Consider the following 22,441-nt stretch of genomic DNA (forward strand, 5'->3'; position numbering starts at 1 on the left):
AGCATTAGCAAATAAGTCATTTGATGCTAGCTAAATGGGTAATTAGCCCAAAAGGCACACACACTATAGTGGGTGTATATAGTGGATTGCCATTAGTGTCTGTTTAAAATTACATTTGAACTTTTCTATTCTTTTTCTTTTGCATTTGGGGCTTGTTAGTTGTGTCTATGCATTGAATGTTTTGCACGAATCAGAATTTGGTTTCACAGAATAGGTAAAATTGTTAATGGCGAGCTTCTATTTTAAGTGATTTTATAACTGAATTAAGAAACATAGAGCCAAATTGCACTTAAACTGTTTTATGGATCAGTAGAGTACACTTTTCAACAAACATAAGTGTCATTAAATTGTAACTTTACTCATAAATCAGGTTTTTGACTTGGAAATGGAATGACAAAGAACAACAGTACAGTACAAAGAACAAGATACAGTACTGCAGTTTGACGGCAAGATCCTGAAGCTTGGTCACATTCTTCTTCTCCTCCTCAGTCTATACAGATTACTAACTGTAATTAAAAGGGAACTGACTCAGCTCCACATCTCAGCTTAGTTTCGACTTCTAGTTCCCTCAGCTGTGAGATACAACACACACGAACAATGAAAAACACTAATTATTCCCAAACCCTACCATGCAGTCATGTCCAGTTTATACAGATCATCATATCACACCTCAGGCTGACAAGTAAGCCATCAGCTTTTTCTTAGGGTTAAAAAACTAAAGTTCTGAAAGTTTAGAAAAATATATTCACAATAAAATATTGTAAATAAAAAAAAATACAACTTTTAACTGTTTTCTTTTTTTTATTCTGTCGTATGCTATTGCACTGACCGACTGTGAAGCACAACTTAATTGTATTATTATGTGCTATAGAAATTAATTTTGATTTGATTGGATTGGGGTTTATATCTAGATTATACTGTTTTTGTCTCTTGTCACTGGTTACCAGGTGGTTTCAGAATTTAACTGATTTTCCTGTTCAGATTTAAAACATTGCAACAACAGAGGGTTGGTTGAAATGGTTTGGTCCTCAATGAAATCTTGAAAAAGAGGATTTGAAATATACTAGTGGTACATTCATGTAAACTTTTTCTCCTCCTTCTTAACCAGCTATGTGCCTTTTCCATTGTGTGCCTTTGACATGTTTACTGAACGTTGAAGGGTTTTATGGTTAAATTCCCTCTGTCACAGTGACCACCCGAATAGAAATTGTGTTTTTAAATATTCAACAGTATCTTTTTTGTGTACCAATATATCATCTTTTCACTGTGGCTTTGCCACACTTTCTCTTAATCAGTTTATATTAGACATACAGCTCTTCGGGATCAGTTATAAAGAAAGTTGTTTTGGCCTCAAATGGTACGTTCTGAGTCAGACTTCTCCTTTCCTGCTAGATGTGCACTGTACACTTGTTTGTACACTAGACTTCTCCTTTTGTTGCCCAGTGGAAATAGATGGCCTGTGAGCTTCATCACTGTGTCTAGCTCATATTTAGTGAAGCCTGACCAACACATATATAATATATGTGTATATGTATATATATATATCTGACTGCACTCCTTAAAACTGGAAAACAATTAAATAACACTGACAGGTTAAGGTGCTAACCATGAACAGTCCCTTAGTTATCAGCCCTATTCTCTTGCTATTTAGTCAATTCATAAAATGAAAAGCTGTCAAATGAAAATAAATAACTTCCTTATACGTACAATAAATACAATAAATTTGACCAGTTCTTAGCAAATGGTTTCTGTCTAAATATGTCACTTTTAATAAGCCACCTAGCTCACTAGATCTATATAAAACCAAGACACTATCAGAACTTTTACTGAGAATCTTTTAGTAACAGAAACTCATTTAATTAACAAACATTAAATTCATTTTCAAATTCATTGATTTCTTTAATTTATGTATACTTATGTATTTATTATTTGATTTATCATGACAAATACACTCTAAAAACCTTTGGTAAATCCACAGGTAAGTTTGGCCTTTTACATGTCTTTCACATAAAATACTGGTTGCAGCAGCTATTACTTCTTAGATATTTTCTGCATTATATGGCTATCTGTAGAGCTAATAAATATTCCTTCTGAATACTCCTTTTCAAAAGTGGCTACTAAGCAATTCAGTATGGCTTTTTATTTATTACTTTTAATAGCTCTCTCTTAATTGATTACATTTACATTCTAAACATTATTTTACGAAAAGCAAAGAAACATTAAAATGAATGAGTCATTTTCAAAACATTGATTGATATTTTGCAGCATCCAACAGATGATTCATATTTTGTTGAACAGCTTCATTCAAGTGTGTCTTATTCAGCAGACTCACTCTGAAAAAACAAACAAACAGAAAAAAAGAGTTATTTAAAGGTTTTAAGTTATTTGAATCCTCTGAAGACTTTTTCTGTTTTAACATATCTTGTTTTAATAATTTTTGCTTAACTGCACAAAGCATTACAATGTGTCTCACTTATAATGATGTGCACAATTGTTTTTTTTGTTTTTTTTGGATATTTGGACAGAAGTTGCTACCTTTCCAGTGTCACAGCTCTTGGCTCTCAACTTGTTGACCTGGGACTCAGCAATGTCAGCACGCTCCTGAGCTTCCTCCAGCTCATGCTGAACCTTTCTGAGCCTGGACATGTGAGTGTTTGCCTGCTCCTCCTGTAGAGGATTTACAAAAATACTGACTTGGTTATAGGGGAGTCAATGGGCGTGCGATGAACCAAGCTGAAGGAAATTTGTCATATAATTGTAGTTGACTCACAGCCTACTCAGCCTGTTTCTTGTAAGCCTTAACTGCAGCTTGCTGACCAGATCCTGAAGTCTTGTGATGTTCTTCTTGTCCTCCTCAGTCTAAACAATTAGGGTTGTAAGTGAAAGGGAATGGACACAAGAAATTAGATAATTTTTAGTTAGATAATTAATTACCTCGTAAGTGAGCTCTTTCACTCTCCTCTCATATTTCCAGACTCCTTTAATGGCATCAGCTCCACGTCACTGCTCAGCTTCAAGTTCAGCTTCCAGTTCACGCACCTGGAATTTGATAAAAGAATATAATATAATAAAACAATGTAGCTACATTATTATTGCCATGGTAAAGCATAAAAATAAAAGTGTCTTAATTCTACCTCATCATCATCATCTTTACTTAAAAAGCACTTTAAAATAACCATAGTTGACGCAAAGTGCTGTACACCAAAACTAAATAATAAAGATACATATATAAATATATATAGATATATATAGATATAAATAAATAACGAATAAAAGAAAACAAGTAAATTAATTAAAGCATAATTAATTTAATTACAAGAAAAACTAAGTCTCGCTGAGGGCAAAAGAACATGTCTACACAAAGGTAGACTTCGATGGTGAAACTAGTTTTAGTACTGTGTATAGTTTGTACCCTGGACTCCAGTTTCTGGAGCTGCTTCTTGCCACCCTTCATGGCGAGGTTCTCTGCCTCATCCAGACGGTGCTGCAGGTCCTTGACTGTGACCTCCAGGTTCTTCTTCATCCTCTCCAGGTGAGCACTGGTGTCCTGCTCCTTCTTCAGCTCCTCAGCCATCATGGCAGCCTGAAGTGATGAAATATTTCCAAAATTTAAAATCTGTTCTACATTAAAATCGAACTTAACATGAACTGCAAATTAGAGATTTCAGAACCCTGTAATAGTGAAAAACAAAATAGAAGAAAAAAAAATCTCACATCAGTGATAGCCTTTTTGGCCATTTTTTGCTTCCTGAACTGCATCATCCACCTCACCCTGAACCTGGACAAGGTCAGCCTCCAGCTTCTTCTTGGTGTTCAAAAGACTGGTGTTCTGAATGAAACAAGAAAAATATATTTTGGTTTAAATATTGGACGCTATATCAAGAATCTACATATATAGAATATATCAGAATCGATACACTAGTCATCATCATAATATCAACAACAGTATTTATGTTTTTTTTATGGTTAGGCATTTATTTAATTATTGGTTTATTTATTAACCTGCAGTTTAATTCTGTATTATATTATGTTTTTGTTCCCTAATCCTTAAGTGTGTTAATTCTGGTTCAGACATGCAAATAATGTATAATGCAAATAATAATAATGTATATATGTATATGTCCAACACGCTTGCTAGCATCAACCAACTCCTGCTCAGCTACTTTGCGTCCTCTCTCTGTCTGCTCCAGAGCGGCTCTCAGCTCCTCAATCTCAGCCACCATCAGACCATTTCTGCGCTCAACCATGGCGACCTGCTCCTTCATGTCTTCCTGTCCTCTGAGAGCATCATCCAGGTGCAGTTGGGCATCCTGTTAACAAGCAAACAACAATACAAACAAAGAAATACAATTTACTCTGTCTTACTTGTTAATTGAGAGAAAATCATCTACCAACTCACCTTGAGCTGTCCTTGGACATTCCTCAGTTGTTTCTGGGCCTCAGCAGCCTGTCTGTTGGCATGGCTCAGCTGAATCTCCATCTCATTCAGGTCTCCCTCCATCTTCTTCTTGACTCTCAGGGCATCATTCCTGCTCCTGACCTCAGCATCCAGAGTGCTCTGCATGGAGTCAATCACCCTCTGGCTGTTCCTCTTGATCTGCTCCATTTCCTCGTCCTTCTCTGACAGCTTCCTGTCAATCTCACCTTTCACCTGGTTTAGCTCAAGCTGAACACGAAGGATCTTGGCCTCCTCGTGCTCCAGAGTTCCCTTTAAATGATTAAAAGAGTTATGTAAAAAAAAAAAATTGTTGCAACATAAACTGGAGAAGGGATACTTTTTTAAATTTGAATATAAACAGTACATTTTTATAAAATACATTACCTCAGCTTCCTCCAGAGCTGTCTGAATTTCAGACTTCTCAGTCTCAACAGTCTTCTTGGCCTTTTCCAGCTCATGGATGCTCTTTCCTGTCTCACCAATCTGCTCAGTCAGATCTGAGATCTCCTCTACAGAGCAAACACAGCCAAGAGTACTTGGAGCTGATATATGCAAATATTTGACCTGTGTCACATGCCTGTCAGCTGGATTGGGTTTCCAGAGTTGCTGCTTATATATGCTCGAGTGTGTCTGCTCAGCACAGCTTTTCACTTTGTTACTTGACAGTTATCGACTCATTGCTGACACCATGAGTACTTATTAAAATACCTCTATGTTACTTTATGATTGACAGAATAGTTGTGATTTTTGATTATGTTCTGTTACACATGAGACAAAAAAAATGCCAAAAATATTTTTTAAACATAATTTTATAGTCAATTTCTCTATAATAAAGAAGATAAAATACTGTTGGATCTAAAAAAACAAATATTAATTAAAAATTTCTCAAGTTTACATATTCTAATTAAGTATTGGTAAGTCAATCTGTAAATATTTCAGTGTTGATTTATTTTACATAGAACTGTATTCGACTATATTATACATTCAGATATATATTATTAATGCATTTTCTTATAATGTTATTTGACTTTTAACACATCATTTTTAACTTTGTAAATACAGTATTTACTACTCTTATTATGTTCACAGTTTATTCAATACTACATAGCAACAGTGCACAGCATGGTTTGTGAAGTGTCTGCTCCAATAAATCCAGAGAAGTACTTGGGGATCAGATTTCAGTTGACACATTTTATGATAGGCAGTTGCATCAATTTAATTTTGATATGACAGCCAGGACTGAGTGCTAATGTTGGGGAAGCGTCAGAATGTCACTGGTATATAGTTGCACAGTATACATGTCTCTGGTATCTGATACTAATTTCATGCTGCTGTACTTTCCATAAAAGTTAAAAGAGCAACACATGATTCCTGGAAATGTAATACAAGAAAAGTTGGCACCTCAGGTAAGACCTTAAATAACAGCTGCACAAATAAGATTTAAAATGAGTGTTTTTCACTTATGATTGTTGAAAAATGAAAATTTTGGTACAAGAACATAGTATTAGTTGCTATTTAAAATCTTTATATTCAACTTTTACTGAATGAGCAGAGATGAAAAAGTATCTTGACATTTGGAATAATTTCCAGTGTCCTCTCAGATTACTTGCTGAAACTGTTGACAGGTGTGGTTTATCATTTACCATCTTAACAGAGGATTACAAGTCATTGCTGTAGTCAAAAATAACAACAGCTAAGGGACAGAGTTAGGATACCACTCTTGCACTGAGAGGACATTTGTCCGACATATCCAGAGAAGCAGGTGAATTTTGTGTTCTTATGTTATTTAATTTCCATAGTTTGATAGAAAATCTGTCAACTTATTTGTTTTGAATTCCCCTATGAAGTTTCACACAAAAGTAGGGCATTTTAGTCACAAAAACTGACTGTTGCTTGACATTTTCAGAAGTGGAAATCAAAATGAAACCTTGACTAAAGTTGAAATATTAAAACTTTAATTCTCCAACTGTACAAAATTACAAAAGTTCAACAAATTTCTGATATCACTTATTATTGTCTATTATTTTACATAATGTAAAGCATGCATAAAACAAGATAAAGTCTTTTATGCTCTTCCTGTCTATTTAGTTTACTTTAAGGTGTGATTCACACTTAAATAGCTTGAATATACTGAATGCAATGTTTGATGGAGGGCACAGATTTTTCAGTTGTTTAGGATATTATGTTTTTGCACTGGAAGTTGCCTCAAAGGCTACTTTGCTCTCTTAAAGTGATTAAAATCTCCTTTGGATTAGAATATCAGTTTTTCAAGTATAATATATTGCCCTACACAGTTTGGACTGAGTTAAACAAATCATGGAAATTACCCAATTTTTGAGGTATTTTTGGTGGTTTATTTTTAAATGACATGTTTGAACTAATTCCTACTGGTCGCTCTATATCAATTTACTTCTCAGGCTTCAAATATATCCCGGTATGCAGTGAAGGAAGAGGATAATTTCTTTCAATGCAAAGGATGTACATGGTCTGCAGCGGTTCTTAGGTATATGTCAAAGTAAAATCCGCAGATGTTACATGGCATGATCAAACTCTTGGCTCTTAGCTTGTTGACCTGGGACTCAGCAATGTCATTGCACTCTTGAGCTTCTTCCAGCTCATGCTGAACCTTTCTCAGCCTGGGTAGGTAGATGTTGGCATGTTCCTCTTGTAGTTGATTGGAATTAAAATGAGGGCACCCTCATTTATATATTAGTTAATTTAACTTCAGTTTAATTTAATATTTACTTTTCATATTTCTGCATTCTCTCTCAGATATTTGTACAGAATAGTATACAGTAGCGTTGTTTTGAGGAGCACTGTAAAAAGGATTTTAATATATTATTGTAAGTGTTAAAAACAATCAAACCTGAGGGAAGCAGTCTGACACGGTCACTAGCACCAACCAACTCCTGTCCAGCAACTCCTAATCCTCTCTCTGTCTGCTCCAGAGCGGCTCTCAGCTCCTCAATTTCAGCCATCATGAGACCATTTCTGTGCTCCACCATGGTGACCTGCTCCTTCATGTCTTCCTGTCCTCTGAAAGCATCATCAAGGTGCAGCTGGGAATCCTGATAAAGTATTTCAGACTTCTCAGTCTCAACAGTCTTCTTGGCCTTTTCCAGCTCATGGGTGCTCTTTCCAGTCTCACCAATCTGCTCAGTCAGATCTGAGATCTTCTCTAAAGAGCAGACACAGCCAAGAGTTAGAGTACTTGGAGCTGACATATGCAAATGTTTTTGCTACAACAAAAGCAAGATAAGCATACGCTGCAGGTTCTTGTTCTCTCGCTTCATGGTCTCCAGTTGATCCAGAGCCTCTTCATATGAGTTCTTCATCTTGAACAACTCAGTGCTGAGAGAACGAGCCTCCTTTTGGGCTCCTTCCAGCTCTGCCTGGCTCTCCTCATACTTCTGCTTCCATTCTGCCAGGACTTATTTTAATATAGGTTAATTAGTTAGTTGTTATTATGGGTGTATCCCTCTTCATATTATATTAGTTATGTTTAAACTTTACCTTATCAAAGTTCCTCTGCTTCTTGTCAAGGTTGGCAGCCAGAGCATTAGCTCTCTCCACATCAATCATGAGGTCCTCCACCTCACCCTGCAGCCTCTGCTTGGTCTTCTCCAGTGAGGCACACTTGGAGTTCACAGCCTCAATGGATTCCTCAGCCTCCTGCAGGCGCTGGGCAATCTGCAACACTGTCAGCCTGCTTCTTGCGGAGAGCAGTTTCTGAAACTCAGCCTCTCGCTTTGTGTTAAACTCAATCTGAGCAGCTGTTGCTCCACCAGCTTCATTGAGCCTCTTGCTGATCTCTTCAAGCTCCCTGGAGAGGTCGGCTCTCTGCTTCTCTACCTTAGCCTGAGCCGCCCTCTCAGCCTCAATCTCCTCTTCAATATGAGCCTAGTTTGAAGTTTTATATTAACGGAGCTTGTCAATGGGAACTTAGATTGTAATTGTTTTTCATAAGAATGAATAATATTCATTATGAACGCTGTTCATTAGTTTTACCTTAAGTTACCTAAAGTATCTTGCCGAGAAGCTGGCTTAATTCCTTAAGCCAGCTTCTCCATCAAGTTTTTCCTTGATGGAGAAACCAATAGAGATTTTATAAGGTAAGTGTCCTCATAAATACTGAGTACATCAGTAATGTCTACAGTATACCCAGTGGTAAATTATAATAGTGCACTACATGGTTTGTGAATTATTTATTCCAATCAATCTTGATATTAACTTGACAGTGATATTAAGTTGAAAGAGTTTATACTAAGCTCTAAGCTCAAATCATTTTGACATCACAGCCAGTACTGAGTTTTAAATTTGGAGAAGTCTTGAAATGCCACTGGTGTACTATTACAGGACATAAACACCTCAGCCATCTGAAATAAAATTCACAGCAAGACTTTGTATTAATGCCAGACAAGTGTTATATATCTCTACTAGGAATAGAGTTTAAGAAGGACTGCCAGCTCAGATAATTCAATACTAGAAAATTGTTTGTTATAAAAAAATGTTAATGTCTTTCTGCAAGGAAAAAATAAACATACAGTTTTTAAATTTAAATTTTGATGTACTGAGTAAGTGATAAATGATGAATGGAAGGAAAAGTCTGGGATCATAGCCAGAATTACCTTTCATTGCCAAGTTTGGCACAGACTTGTCTTAATGTCTGCTATCTTACCAGCAGGTCACGAGGTGCTACCATGGTCAAAAATAAATCCAGCAAAGAGAAGAAGCTGTGACTTGTCTTTTGCATAAGTGAAGGATATATTTATAGGACAATATTCAGATATGTTGTTAAGACCATGTCCTAACGTGTAAGAGATTTGTCATCTTAAATAGTCTGTTTAATTTCCAAATGTATTTTCCTAAAAAAGCACATGTTTAAAAGTAAGATAAGTTCATTGTAAAATGTTGAGTAAAATAACATATTGTGCATGTTCACTGTGATCCAAGAGTTGGCTATATATATAGAATAGCAAGAAAAATGCAGAGTAGACACAAAGACAACAAAACAACCAAAACAGGGAAATTACTTATTTCCTCTGCTTCTTTTAGCTGTGGTATTTTAGAGGAACACATTACAGACAATGCAGTCTAATGTTTTAGTGTCTTGCTAGGTGTACAGTAGCAAGTGTTTAACCTTACTGAATTTTTGAAATTCTACAATACTGTTACTGTAGTACTATTTTAATGAGCACAGATGAGTCACTTTGGCCTGCACTTCTGGAGAGACACAGTGACATTTCTCTAGAAAGATCTAGCCACTTAAGCTTCCTTAGGAAACACAGTATAAATGGCTACTCATTTGCCTCCATGTTCACAATTTACTTTTGACTATATCCCATTTAATTTTCTTTAGAAAATTGCTGTATTTGCAAATCCAGACATTAGGTGTCTCTGATACCTTCAAAATTCACAAAGCCTTAAACTCTATGGAGAAAAAGCAAAGAGTGACATAAATAGGAGGTTATTGTCATCAAGTACTCTGCCAAAATAAAAGGTCTGAGGACAAGTAATGACCTGTATGAGAATGACTATTGGTATTTTGGAGACATGCAACCACTCCCCATGTAACGTTAACCTGTATGCCATTTTAGATATATAACAATTATGGTGAAAGTGTAGGATTGAGTGAATAATACCTTGGTCATACAGCTAGTGGTAACCACCTGTCACTTAACTAGTTGGTCTATTCCCCAACCAGTTGGCAAAAACCTTGTGTTTGCTTTGGCCACTAGCATGTTTCTGCTGTAGCAATTTGAATCGAAGTGATGGAAGTATCCAAAAACACTGTCTACTCTCCAAGCTGTACTGACACTGCCAAAAGTGTAACATAAACTAGAAATGGAGGCAGTTGGCTTCAGAGTTATAGTGGCACTTTATGAAAAATTTTGGCTGAGGTGCAGCTTTTACTTTGAAGGCAAACCTTCTCCATTTCCAGTTTCCATCACATTCTTTCTAGTATTTCTACTGCTGGGCCAGTACTTAGGAAGTATTCAAAGCATTTTTATCTGAAGAAGTACAGCTAACTGTGCAAATCTGCTAGCAACCAGTGCAATAACTGGGAGGTTTTTGGTACAGAATCTTCTTTGATAATTTCACCTAGTTAAGCAACAACCTCACAAAGTGGCTAGAGAAGAAATAATTTATGAACCTTTTTAAAATAAATAAATAAATTTTAGATAAATGTGTGATTGAGTAAAGTGTGTGTCATGTTATGTGAGAAACCTCTGTAAATGTTAGACATAATTTAATGAAAGCTGTTGTTGAGTGCAAGGTAAGAGACAGGTATTTTCAGAAGCTTGGTAGATCAGCAGGTTGGCACGCTAGAAAAAGATCACACCATATAGCTAAGGATACAGCAACAAGTGAAGCACTGCAGTTTTATACTACAGGCAAGTGTAAATGGGAACAAGGCAAGCAAGCAGAGCCAGGGCTAGCCCTGCCCACTTCTTGGAGGAAGTAAGTAAAATTAGTATTACTTATGCCTACACACATGTTAGAAGGACAGACAGGCAGAGCAAGAAGAGGAGTGAAAAGGAGAAGGCAGGTTAATGCCTGAGAGGACAAGTGGAAGGGAGGTGTACAAGGGAGACTGCCATTCGATAGACTGCTCGATGATGATGTGCAGAGTCCTCAGTTATTTTGACATAAAGGCATCTGTTGTGATGCTTACACCTCTGATGATATCTCACAAGTGTCAGCTTTGTTTTTATAGCCTACATAGATATAGAAATATGGATATGTACTGATAAATGATCAGAATTACAATATTGTCTGAGTTGTCTGTCTGGGTCAAAATTTATTTGAATCGAATCGGGATATTGTGAATCAGTGATGATACCCAGTCCTAATTAACAGCATTTGCCGTGGCACTCAAAATTGAGCTCAGGTGTGCCCTGTTTCCAGTGATCATCTGTCAATTTTTACAACTTGACTAGAGTCCACCTGTGATAAATTCAGTTGGTTGGACATGATTTGGAAAGGCACACACCTGTCTGTTATATCTTCACTCCGGGTTACTAGTATAACAATGATACTCGGACCACGACGTAACTTGAGGTATTTATTATAACGGCATAACTTATAACATGGAGCTAGCCCGAGCAACAGCCTAAGCATTTCCCATAATGCACCCGGGCATGACATGCTACGGGTCCTGTTATAACCCAAAATACACAACATCTCCTCCCCTCTTACAAAGGATGTACTACAGAATAACAGGTGATCTACTCAAAAACTTCTGTCTTCACTGGAACATGACAGTAATAGCCTCACAAACATTTCACCTTTCATTAACTGTCAGATTAAAACACCAACTCTTTTAATTGCTATCTTGGGAGTGAGGGTAGACTACCTCAACCTCCCCCATGACCCATGGGGATTATTCTGCCCCGTTCACTTGGGTCAGGTGCCATCTAATAACTCAGACAAACAGGAGGCCGCCACTCTCTGTTGGGGTATCGTCGGTCTGTGGTAACGTCAGTCTGTGTGCTCTCTCGTGGAGCCTTTGTTCCTGACACTGAAGATGTCTCGGTCTCTCTTACAGTCTCATTTACAGTGGGAACCACTGTTCCTGATGCGGTGGAGTTCTCTACTTGTGTGTGTGAAGGGGCTGACGAGGCGATGAGTGCATTTTCAACATCTCTGCAAGACCCTTCTGCAGACACTGGTGCGGACTGGAGTAGCTGATCCACGTGTCTTCTCCACACTCCATCGGCAACCTGTACTGTATATGAAACTGGACCAGTTTGTGCAATGACAGTTGCAGGAACCCACTTGTGTGCTCCTCGGTAGTTCCTGGCCTGCACTGACTCACCGGTGCTGAAGACTCTGTCCTTGACCTTTTGGCCCCTGTACATGATTTGTTTCTCTTGTTGTTTTTGTACAGTGTCCTGCACAGTTGAGGGTTCCAAAAGATCAAAGGTAGTGCGCAGATCTCTCTTGAACATTGCGTTGGCAGGAGATGTCCTTGTGGTAGCATGTGGACTATTCCGGTAGTTAAGCAGAAACTTGTGCAGTCTCTGATGTAGTGTTCCTTGGCCTTGTGATGTTTTCAGTACATGTTTCATTGTCTGAACAAACCTTTCTGCAAGCCCATTCGTTGCAGGATGGTATGGAGCTGACGTAATGTGCTGCACTCCATTAGCCAGTAGGAAGGTCTCCATTTCCTGTGAAACCAGTTGAGGTCCATTGTCAGAGACCATCTGAGTAAGAGATCCAAACCTACTGAACATTTCTCCTAGTGCTTCTATGGTCCTTTCAGTGGTGGCTGATTTCATGACGGTCACTTCAGGCCATTTACTGTGTGCATCAACAGCTACAAGAAACATTTTGTCCTCGTATGGACCTGCAAAGTCAATGTGCACACGATGCCATGGCTCCTGTGAGAGGAGAGGAGCAAGTGGTGGGTTGTTCCGGACCATCTGACACGATGAACAGTTTTTTTGCAATCTCCTCAATCTGTTTGTCCATATTTGGCCACCAAAAATAGCTTCTCGCTAGTTCCTTCATTCTCACTATTCCACTGTGTCCTGCATGTAGTTGCTTCAACAGTTTTGGTCGCAATGACATGGGAATGATGACTCTCCTCCCCCACAGCAAACATCCCGCCTGAACAAAAAGCTTTCCCAGGAAAGCCTTCAAGTCTACACCCTTACTAGCAGGAAGACCCTTGATGATCCAGTCCAGCACTGCTGACAACACAGGGTCATTTCTGGACGCCTTTTTTACCTGCACAGCCGAAACAGGTGCAGTCTCTGTCACGGCGGGGTGCGGCGATGTGTGTGGAAACAGGACCCAAAAGCAGATGACGACGAGGAGTAGTAAGGTTTTAACAGAAAGGTGAGGCTTTATTAAAATGACGGCAGGGGTAAACCAGGAAACCAAAACAAACTGGCAAAACACTAAGAAACAAAACACTAAAGGTACTAAGACCAAAAACTATAACTATGGAGAAAATAAACAGGCAAAGACGAAAACTAAGGCTAAGGTCAACATAACAAACGACCCGACAATGGCATGAAGAAAACAAAAGGCTTAAATACAGACATGAGGTGATCAGGGGAAGTGGAGACACATGGGGGAACAGCTGACAGACGCTGAGAGAACGAGCCTCCTTTTGGGCTCCTTCCAGCTCTGCCTGGCTCTCCTCATACTTCTGCTTCCATTCTGCCAGGACCTAGATTCATTAAAAATTAATTAATTAAATAATTAGTTGTTGTAATGGGTGTAATTTCTCCTTTGATGACAGAGGTTATGTTTAAACTTTACTTTATCAAAGTTCCTCTGCTTCTTGTCAAGGTTGGCAGCCAGAGCATTAGCTCTCTCCACATCAATCATGAGGTCCTCCACCTCACCCTGCAGCCTCTGCTTGGTCTTCTCCAGTGAGGCACACTTGGAGTTCACAGCCTCAATGGATTCCTCAGCCTCCTGCAGGCGCTGGGCAAGCTTTTTCCTGTTGTTAAAAGAATTTTGTTTTTATTAAGGCTGAATTGGTTGGTTTTAAGTCTGAAAACTAATTTAAACAATGAAAGTATGGTGACTTACTTGGCCTCCTCCAGCTCCTCAGTTCGCTGGATGGCATCAGTCTCATATTTGGATCGCCACTGAGCCACCTCACTGTTGGCCTTGGACATTCCTCGCTGCAGCTCAGCCTTGGCCTCCTGCTCCTCCTCAAACTGCTCTCTGAGCAGATCACAGTCATGACGTGCTGACTGAACAGCATGAGCCAGAGCGTTCTTGGCCTGTTGAAGTGACAGTTGATTTCAGATTTCGATATTTTATTGTTGAAATCAATTTTAAAGTCTAATGCTGAGAGGATAACAAATTTAAGAGGTAAAACCTTAGAAAGAAATTAGAGGATTATCTGTCTCAGAGTTACTGAGTGTCTCTGTAACTGATTAAAACTTGTCTCTGTTTTTATTAGTAAGTGCTGAAATTTAACAGAAGAGAGAAAATATTCCAGACCTTAACCTCCTCCTCAACGTGTCTCTTGAGTTCCTCAATCTGCTGAGTGAAGGCCTGCTTGCCCCTTGTGAGCTGAGAAACAAGAGCTTCTTTCTCCTCAAGCTGGCGACTGAACTCACCTGTAGTTAACACACACGTATTGAGCCTAGTTTCTTTCATTTCACCCACTGATTGGTTGTAGTTTTAGGTACATGTAAATGACAAATTTCCAGAGACAGAATGTTTCTTTGTTATACATCACTTACCATTCTCTGTTTGAAGTCTCGCCTTCTGGGCATTAATGTCATTCAGCTGACGAACATTCTCATCATTTTTGGCTTTGAGTTCACTTAGTTGATCCTCAAGAGTCCTGCACATTTTCTCCAAGTTGCCCTGTCACCAAGTAATGCCATATCCATGTTAACAGTTAATGAGCTGCTTTGGCGGTCCTGAAATGTAAAAAAGAAAAAATCTGTTCTCTATAAATACTGTCCGCACCTTTGCTTTAGCAACAGCCTCCATGTTGCTGGAGAGGTCATCAATCTCCATCTTGTACTCGCTCTTCTCTTTCTCCAGCTTCTGTTTGACACGCTGGAGGTTGTCGATCTGCTCTCCGAGCTCTGCAACAGTGTCAGCCTGCTTCTTACGGAGAGCTGCTGCAGTAGCTTCGTGCTGCAGAGTTGATTCCTCAAGATCACGACGCAGTTTCTGGAACTCAGCCTCTCGCTTCTTGTTCATCTCAATCTGAGCAGCTGTTGCTCCACCAGCTTCCTCGAGCCTCTCACTGATCTCTTCAAGCTCCCTGGAGAGGTCTGCTCTCTGCTTCTCTACCTTAGCCCGAGCTGCCCTCTCAGCCTCAATCTCCTCTTCCAGCTCCTCAATACGAGCCTAGTTTGAAATTATTTGGATTTATCGATTAGAACCTGAACTAAAGTAGGTTTTTGAATTATAATGAACAATATTCTTTATGAACACTGGTCATTAGTGTTACCTGAAGTTCTTTAATCTTCTTCTGAAGTTGAGCACCAAGGGATTGTTCATCTTCAATTTTGCTGAGAAGTTGGCTGATTTCAAAGTCCTTCCTTGGTGTGGAAGAAGTATGGTTTTACGATCATAGTCCATATGATTATTGCAATGCAGTGTGTGTAAAGAAAATTATTTACAAAAAAAGCCCTACTTCTTGATTTTCTCATCAGACTGCTGCTTGTCATTCTCCAGATCCATTATGGATTCCTGGGCCAGTTTCAGATCTCCCTCCAGCTTCCTCTTGGCTCTCTCAAGGTCCATGCGGAGCTTCTTCTCTTGCTCCAGTGAACCCTCAAGCTATAAAGTCATGTCAGTTGATTCAAGTGGTTGGAAAGACAATGATTCAGCACTAAAATTCTTTCCATAAAAAACAAAAAACAAACACATCATTATTATAGTTTTCTTACATCATCAACTTGCTGTTCCAGCTTTGTCTTGGACTTGGTCAGAGTGTTGACTTTGTCTTCCTCTGCCTGGAGATCATCCAGTGTTTGCTGATGGGCCTCTTGTAAGGCTTTCTTCTCCTTAGTCAACTTGGCAATTGACTCATCCTGAGATGCCATCTCCTCTGTCAGGTTTTTCACCTGAAACAATGTGAATACATTAAGTTTAATTTTGTTCGAGATTTTGCTGATTATTTGAACGTTTAACATGTATATTCAAAGAACAACATTACATGTTTTAATTGAACTAAGAATATAATCAAAATGAACTGAACCTTGTTTTCTGTGGCATGTTTCTCCTTCTCCACTTTGGCCAAGGTGAGCTCCAAGTCATCAATGTCCTTCTTCAGCTCAGAGCATTCATCCTCCAGCTTCCTCTTCTTAGCAGTCAGCTCAGCATTGATTTCCTCTTCATCCTCCAGTCTCTCACTTGTCTCTTTGAGTTTGGCCTCGAGCTGGATCTTGCTCTTAATGAGCCCCTCACACCTTTCTTCAGCATCAGAGAGATTGTCAACTTCCTATAATACATGTTGAACACACAAGTTAGATTATTTGTGAGTCACATTGTCCTAGTGTTTTCTTGATCGTACTTTTAGCTACACTTTTGTTTTAGCACATAAATAATCAGAGGATAAAATAAGCATGTGGCCTTTTCATATCTAAATTTAATATACATGAACTACAGGTGTAATATATAATTTTCTCTACTACTTACTGCAGCCACTTGAAGTTGCAGGTCATTCTTCTCCTGCAGCAGGCCGACCATCTTCTCTTCCAGTTCCTTCTTCTTGCCAGAGCAGCAGCCAGGTCTGTCTTCATCTTCTCATAGTTCTCCTTCATGTTCTGCAACTCCTTCTCAGTCTCAGCACTCTTCAGAAGAGGCTTGATCTTGAAGTATACTTTCAGCCATGGCCAGTTCTTGACATTCATGAAAGAACGGATGTTGTACTGGATGGTGTAGATAGATTCTCTAAAAACCAAACATGAGAGTGTTACTTTTAGTGTCGTAGGATCTTAATATGAGGAAGGAAATAAAAAAGAGAATACAATAGAGTTTAGTATGATAATGTTACCTCCTTTCCATCATCTTCACAAACTCTTTCCTCATGACGTATCCTCTGCAGAGAGCCTGAGTCATGGTCACCAGCTCAGCCAGTTTCTCATCTCTCATCTCCTCAAGAGTGCCCAGCAGACCAGCTTTGAAGAACACCTATTTAATCATTGAAAACATAAGTACAAGTGCAAATGGACAGTGTTTTGTTAATGTCTATAATATAATCAAAGTGTACCTTTGTGTGCCCAAACATGTATTGTGTGTGATCCACATCAATGGAGCCAAGCAGCTTCTCTGAAGCTTTCTTGTTGTCAATGAACTGTCCCTCAGGGATGACACTGGCATTCAACACTTTGTATCTTCAAGAGAGAACATCAGTTGTTACTTAGATTTTTCTTCCATCATATTCAAGTTTGTCCTTTACAACAACCATGAAACCATTTTTCCTTTCCAATATTGTAATGTGCTCTCACCTCTGCTTGAAGTCACCATAGAGGATTCTGCTGGGGAAACCCTTTCTGCAGATTCTGATGCCCTCCAGTACACCGTTACATCTCAGCTGGTGGATGACCAGGAAGTTCTCCATAAGGCCTGAGAGTCAGAAATGCATAATGTTTCAAATCTTTTCTATATTCTTACTGTCATTTTTACAGTTAATATTACTGTGGGGTACCTGGGGTCTTTGTCTCATTGGGAATCAGGCAACGGACAAAGTGAGGATGAGTGCTTCTTAAGTTGGTCATCAGCTTGGCCAGATTCTCCTGTAGATCAGCATCATTAGATAATAGGTTAGATACTATTTAAAAATTAGCATTTAATTACATCACAATCTATCTTATATATATATATGTTCCATCATTCGAAAGAAGGGACTGCTCTCACAGCTAAGATTGACGAGGTACAACACAAATGCTACGGCAAGGAGGAGTCAGGACGCCAGGTCAGGGGGGAGATATCATCATCACCAAGTTGACAACCGGCATCCCCCGTAGCCGGTTACCAAGATTACGTGAAGTACCCTCAGAAGGTCTGCTAGATGATGTTAATGCAGCACTACGGACAATACCTACAACCACGATTACCGACACTAACAAGCTGATCTACAATACGGCAGCAGTGATCAGTGAGATGCTTGGCTACAAGTTGAACAGCCACAAGGGGCAGTACCCTCCATGGAGAAGGAGGCTAGAGGGCAAGATCAAAGTAGCACGGAGGGAGGTTAGCCAACTAACGGAGTTGCAGAAAGGTGCGACAAAGAAGGTGCATAAGAAATACAGCAAGCTGTCCATACCTGAGGCCTTGGAAACTGCCAAGCAAAGACTCACAGCCTTGGCCAGCCGCTTGAGGAGGTACACCAGAGAGATAGAAGGCAGGAGAATAAACCAGCTGTTCTCCACAGAACCAGCAAAGGTGTACTCTCAGTGGCAAGGGAACATTAATAAGAGAACAGCACCACCAAGGCTGGAGACGGAGCAATACTGGAAGAGCATATGGGAGAAGGACGCAACCCATAACGGCAATGCTCAGTGGCTGTGGATCTGAGGGCAGACCACAGCGACCTCCCTGAACAGGGTCCAGTAACCATCACAGTGGCAGATATCCAAGAAAGGGTCTCCAGTATGAAGAGTTGGACAGCACCAGGGCCCGACATGGTTCACGCCTACTGGCTAAAGAAGCTGACTGCACTCCACGAGCGTCTGGCAGCACAAATGAACCTAGCCTCAGTCTAACATGGACACTCCGGATCACGCATCATATCGGCTAAGATGAACAGGCACATGGGTCAATACATGAGCGGGACACAGAAAGGAATTGGCAAGAATACCAGAGGCTGCAAAACACCAGCTACTGGTAGACAGAACAGTCAGCCGAGACTGCAAGACCAGACTGACCAACCTGTGCACTGCCTGGATTGATTACAAGAAGGCCTATGACTCAATGCCCCACAGCTGGATACTGGAATGCCTAGAATTGTACAAGATCAATGGGACCCTAAGAGCCTTCATCAGGAACTCAATGGGGATGTGGCGTACAACACTAGAGGCCAACTCCAAGCCCATAGCACAAGTCACCATCAAGTGCGGGATCTACCAAGGAGATGCTCTGTCCCCACTGCTGTTCTGCATAGGCCTGAACCCCCTCAGTGAGATCATTAACAAGACTGGCTACGGATACCGACTACGGAACGGAGCAGTTGTCAGCCACCTCCTGTACATGGATGACATCAAGCTGTATGCCAAGAGTGAACGAGACATCGATTCACTGATCCACACTACCAGGCTATACAGCAATGACATTGGAATGTCGTTCGGACTGGAGAAGTGTAGTCGGATGGTAACAAAGAGAGGGAAGGTAGTCAGAACTGAGGGGATTGAACTACCAGAAGGCAACATTGCAGACATAGAGGACAGTTACAAGTACCTGGGGATCCCGCAGGCGAATGGGAACCATGAAGAGGCCGCTAGAAAAGCTGCAACCACCAAGTACCTGCAGAGGGTCAGGCAAGTCCTGAGGAGTCAGCTGAATGGTAAGAACAAGATCCGGGCCATCAACACGTACGCCCTGCCCGTGATCAGGTACCCTGCTGGGGTAATAGGCTGGCCAAAGGAGGAGATAGAAGCCACTGACATAAAGACAAGAAAGCTCCTTACCATGCATGGAGGGTTTCACCCCAAGTCCAGCACCCTGAGGCTGTACGCTAAGCGGAAGGAAGGGGGCCGGGGACTGGTGAGTGTCAGCACCACAGTCCAGGATGAGACAACGAACATCCAAGAATACATTGGGAAGATGGCCCCAACTGACCGAGTGCTCAGTGAATACCTCAGGCAGCAGAAACCCAAGAAAGAGGAGGGAGACGAGGAACCATCATGGAAGGACAGGCCCCTGCACGGTATGTACCACCGGCAGATAGAGGAGGTGGCTGATATCCAGAAATCCTACCAGTGGCTGGACAAAGCTGGACTGAAAGACAGCACAGAGGCACTAATCATGGCAGCACAAGAACAAGCTCTGAGTACAAGATCCATAGAGGCTGGGGTCTATCACACCAGGCAAGACCCCAGGTGCAGGCTGTGTAAAGATGCCCCAGAGACAATCCAGCACATAACAGCAGGGTGCAAGATGCTAGCAGGCAAGGCATACATGGAACGCCATAACCAAGTGGCCGGCATAGTGTACAGGAACATCTGTGCCGAGTATAACCTGGAAGTCCCGAGGTCAAAATGGGAGATGCCCCCAAGGGTGGTGGAGAATGACCGAGCTAAGATCCTGTGGGACTTCCAGATACAGACGGACAAAATGGTGGTGGCTAACCAACCGGACATAGTGGTGGTAGACAAACAGAAGAAGACGGCCGTAGTGATCGATGTAGCAGGTTCCGAATGACAGCAATATCAGGAAGAAGGAACACGAGAAGCTGGAGAAATACCAAGGGCTCAGAGAAGAGCTCGAGAGGATGTGGAGGGTGAAGGTAACGGTGGTCCCCGTGGTAATCGGAGCACTAGGTGCGGTGACTCCCAAGCTAGGCGAGTGGCTCCAGCAGATCCCGGGAATAACATCGGAGATCTCTGTCCAGAAGAGCGCAGTCCTGGGAACAGCTAAGATACTGCGCAGGACCCTCAAGCTCCCAGGCCTCTGGTAGAGGACCCGAGCTTGAAGGATAAACCCAGCCCGCACTAGGTGCGGTGACTCCCAAGCTAGGCGAGTGGCTCCAGCAGATCCCGGGAATAACATCGAGATCTCTGTCCAGAAGAGCGCAGTCCTGGGAACAGCTAAGATACTGCGCAGGACCCTCAAGCTCCCAGGCCTCTGGTAGAGGACCCGAGCTTGAAGGATAAACCGCCCGCAGGGGCGTGCTGGGTGTTTTATATTTTTATATATTAATAATATAAATATTAAAAAACATTTAATATTTTTTTCTAAAACAAAATCTATACATACTCTGAAAAGAGCAGACACAGTCTGGAAGGAACCACCCTTCTTCTTACCACCTTTCTTGCCACCACCACCAGCAGCCTCTGTTTTCATAAACAGTAAATTTCATTATTGGAATTGGAAAAAATATTTTTCACAGTATAAATTTATCCTGCAGTATGCACATTGTAGCTATCTGTACTGGACATGGGAGTTTGTGAGCACTTTTTTTTCTTACCTTCAGCTCCAGCATGGGCTGCGTAAAGGAAGCCCAGCAGTTTGTTTGAAGACTTCTGGTAGAGCTGAACAACTGAGTCATTCAGTGGGTCCTTGTTCTTGTCCAGCCAGCCAGTGATATTGTAGTCCACTGTACCAGCATAGTGAACCAGGGAGAAGTGTGCCTCAGCCTTGCCCTTTCCAGGCTTTGGCTTCTCAAATGCTTTGGTCTTGCCAAGATGCTGATCGTGCAGCTTGTTCTTGAACGTTGTGTCAGAGGCCTTGGGGAACATGCACTCCTCTTCAAGGATGGAGAAGATGCCCATTGGCTGAGAAAATGGTACATGTCATATTAAAATTTCAACAGAGGTAACATATGCACCCACATGTACATTTCTTCCTTAGCAGCTGTTTACCTTCTCAATAAGCTCAATGCAGGCAGCCAAGTCCATACCAAAGTCAATGAACTCCCAATGAATGCCTTCTTTCTTGTACTCCTCTTGCTCCAGGACAAACATGTGATGGTTGAAAAACTGTTGCAGTTTCTCATTGGTGAAGTTGATGCAGAGTTGCTCCAAGCTGTTGAACTGTAATAGTACAAACATGTCTAACTTCATGGCAATAAAGTCTTTAAAGTTTAAGAAATGTGGTGAAATGTTTCAAGTGCTCACATCAAAGATCTCAAACCCAGCGATATCCAGCACTCCAATGAAGAACTGTCTGGGCTGCTTTGTGTCCAGCATCTCATTGATACGGATAACCATCCACAAGAACATTTTCTCATAGATAGATTTGCACAGAGCCGAGACAGCATTGTTGACCTGGCAAACAAGAATTTAGAATTATACAAAACCATATGAATACAGCTATAATGTTTATAATTATAATATGATTATACAAGTCTCCCTTTTTTAAATTACCTGTGGGACGGTCTGACCTTTGGTCACCATCTCATTGCCAACCTTGACTCTTGGGTAGCACAAAGCTTTCAGCATATCAGCCGAGTTCAGGCCCAATAGGTACGCAATCTTGTCAGCCACTGTTGGATTAAAACAAATCATTATAATACCTAATAAATACAAATACTTCAAACATTTCTCCATTATAGAAATATTTCACAATACCCTCGGTGCCATCAGGTTCAGCCTGCTCTTCACGCTGCTTCTGCTTGAATTTCATGTTGCCATGATGCATCACAGCACCAGTCAGCTTGTAGATGCTTAACTTCTCTTCAGCACTAAAGCCCAAGATGTCAATAGCAGTCTGTAAGAAAAAAATGAAATCAGCTATCAATAAATAAAACAAAAGAAGATATTTATGGTTAAGTATAAGATTCTGTGTCAAATGTGTTTTTACATCTGTTGCAATGAACTCCTCCACATCATCGATGCTCTTGACAGTGAT

General features: G+C 40.6%; 1 protein-coding gene and 1 pseudogene across 1 annotated transcript in view; both read right to left on the minus strand.

Annotated features, from left to right (window-relative positions):
* Positions 1-283: 283 nt before the first annotated feature.
* Positions 284-3,853, minus strand: LOC102313918 (annotated as a pseudogene).
* A 199-nt stretch (positions 3,854-4,052) lies between these two features.
* LOC106633645 (myosin heavy chain, fast skeletal muscle) overlaps positions 4,053-22,441 on the minus strand; it is a 46,318-nt gene continuing 27,929 nt past the window's right edge. The window contains 28 exon segments of the mRNA XM_042228599.1: positions 4,053-4,310; positions 4,400-4,708; positions 4,823-4,947; positions 7,305-7,616; positions 7,704-7,803; positions 13,554-13,619; positions 13,712-13,895; positions 13,988-14,184; positions 14,408-14,526; positions 14,653-14,779; positions 14,885-15,274; positions 15,378-15,468; positions 15,564-15,709; positions 15,820-15,996; positions 16,131-16,373; positions 16,571-16,650; positions 16,653-16,825; positions 16,929-17,065; positions 17,145-17,268; positions 17,383-17,500; positions 17,583-17,670; positions 20,849-20,925; positions 21,060-21,366; positions 21,454-21,624; positions 21,709-21,858; positions 21,958-22,076; positions 22,162-22,300; positions 22,394-22,441. Of these exon segments, the coding sequence (XP_042084533.1) occupies positions 4,068-4,310; positions 4,400-4,708; positions 4,823-4,947; positions 7,305-7,616; positions 7,704-7,803; positions 13,554-13,619; positions 13,712-13,895; positions 13,988-14,184; positions 14,408-14,526; positions 14,653-14,779; positions 14,885-15,274; positions 15,378-15,468; positions 15,564-15,709; positions 15,820-15,996; positions 16,131-16,373; positions 16,571-16,650; positions 16,653-16,825; positions 16,929-17,065; positions 17,145-17,268; positions 17,383-17,500; positions 17,583-17,670; positions 20,849-20,925; positions 21,060-21,366; positions 21,454-21,624; positions 21,709-21,858; positions 21,958-22,076; positions 22,162-22,300; positions 22,394-22,441 (4,560 nt within the window). The 3' untranslated portion in view covers positions 4,053-4,067.

This window comes from Haplochromis burtoni, unplaced genomic scaffold (assembly GCF_018398535.1).
Source record: "Haplochromis burtoni strain Fernald_Lab_line unplaced genomic scaffold, NCSU_Asbu1 Contig_335, whole genome shotgun sequence".
NCBI classification, from domain to species: domain Eukaryota; kingdom Metazoa; phylum Chordata; class Actinopteri; order Cichliformes; family Cichlidae; genus Haplochromis; species Haplochromis burtoni.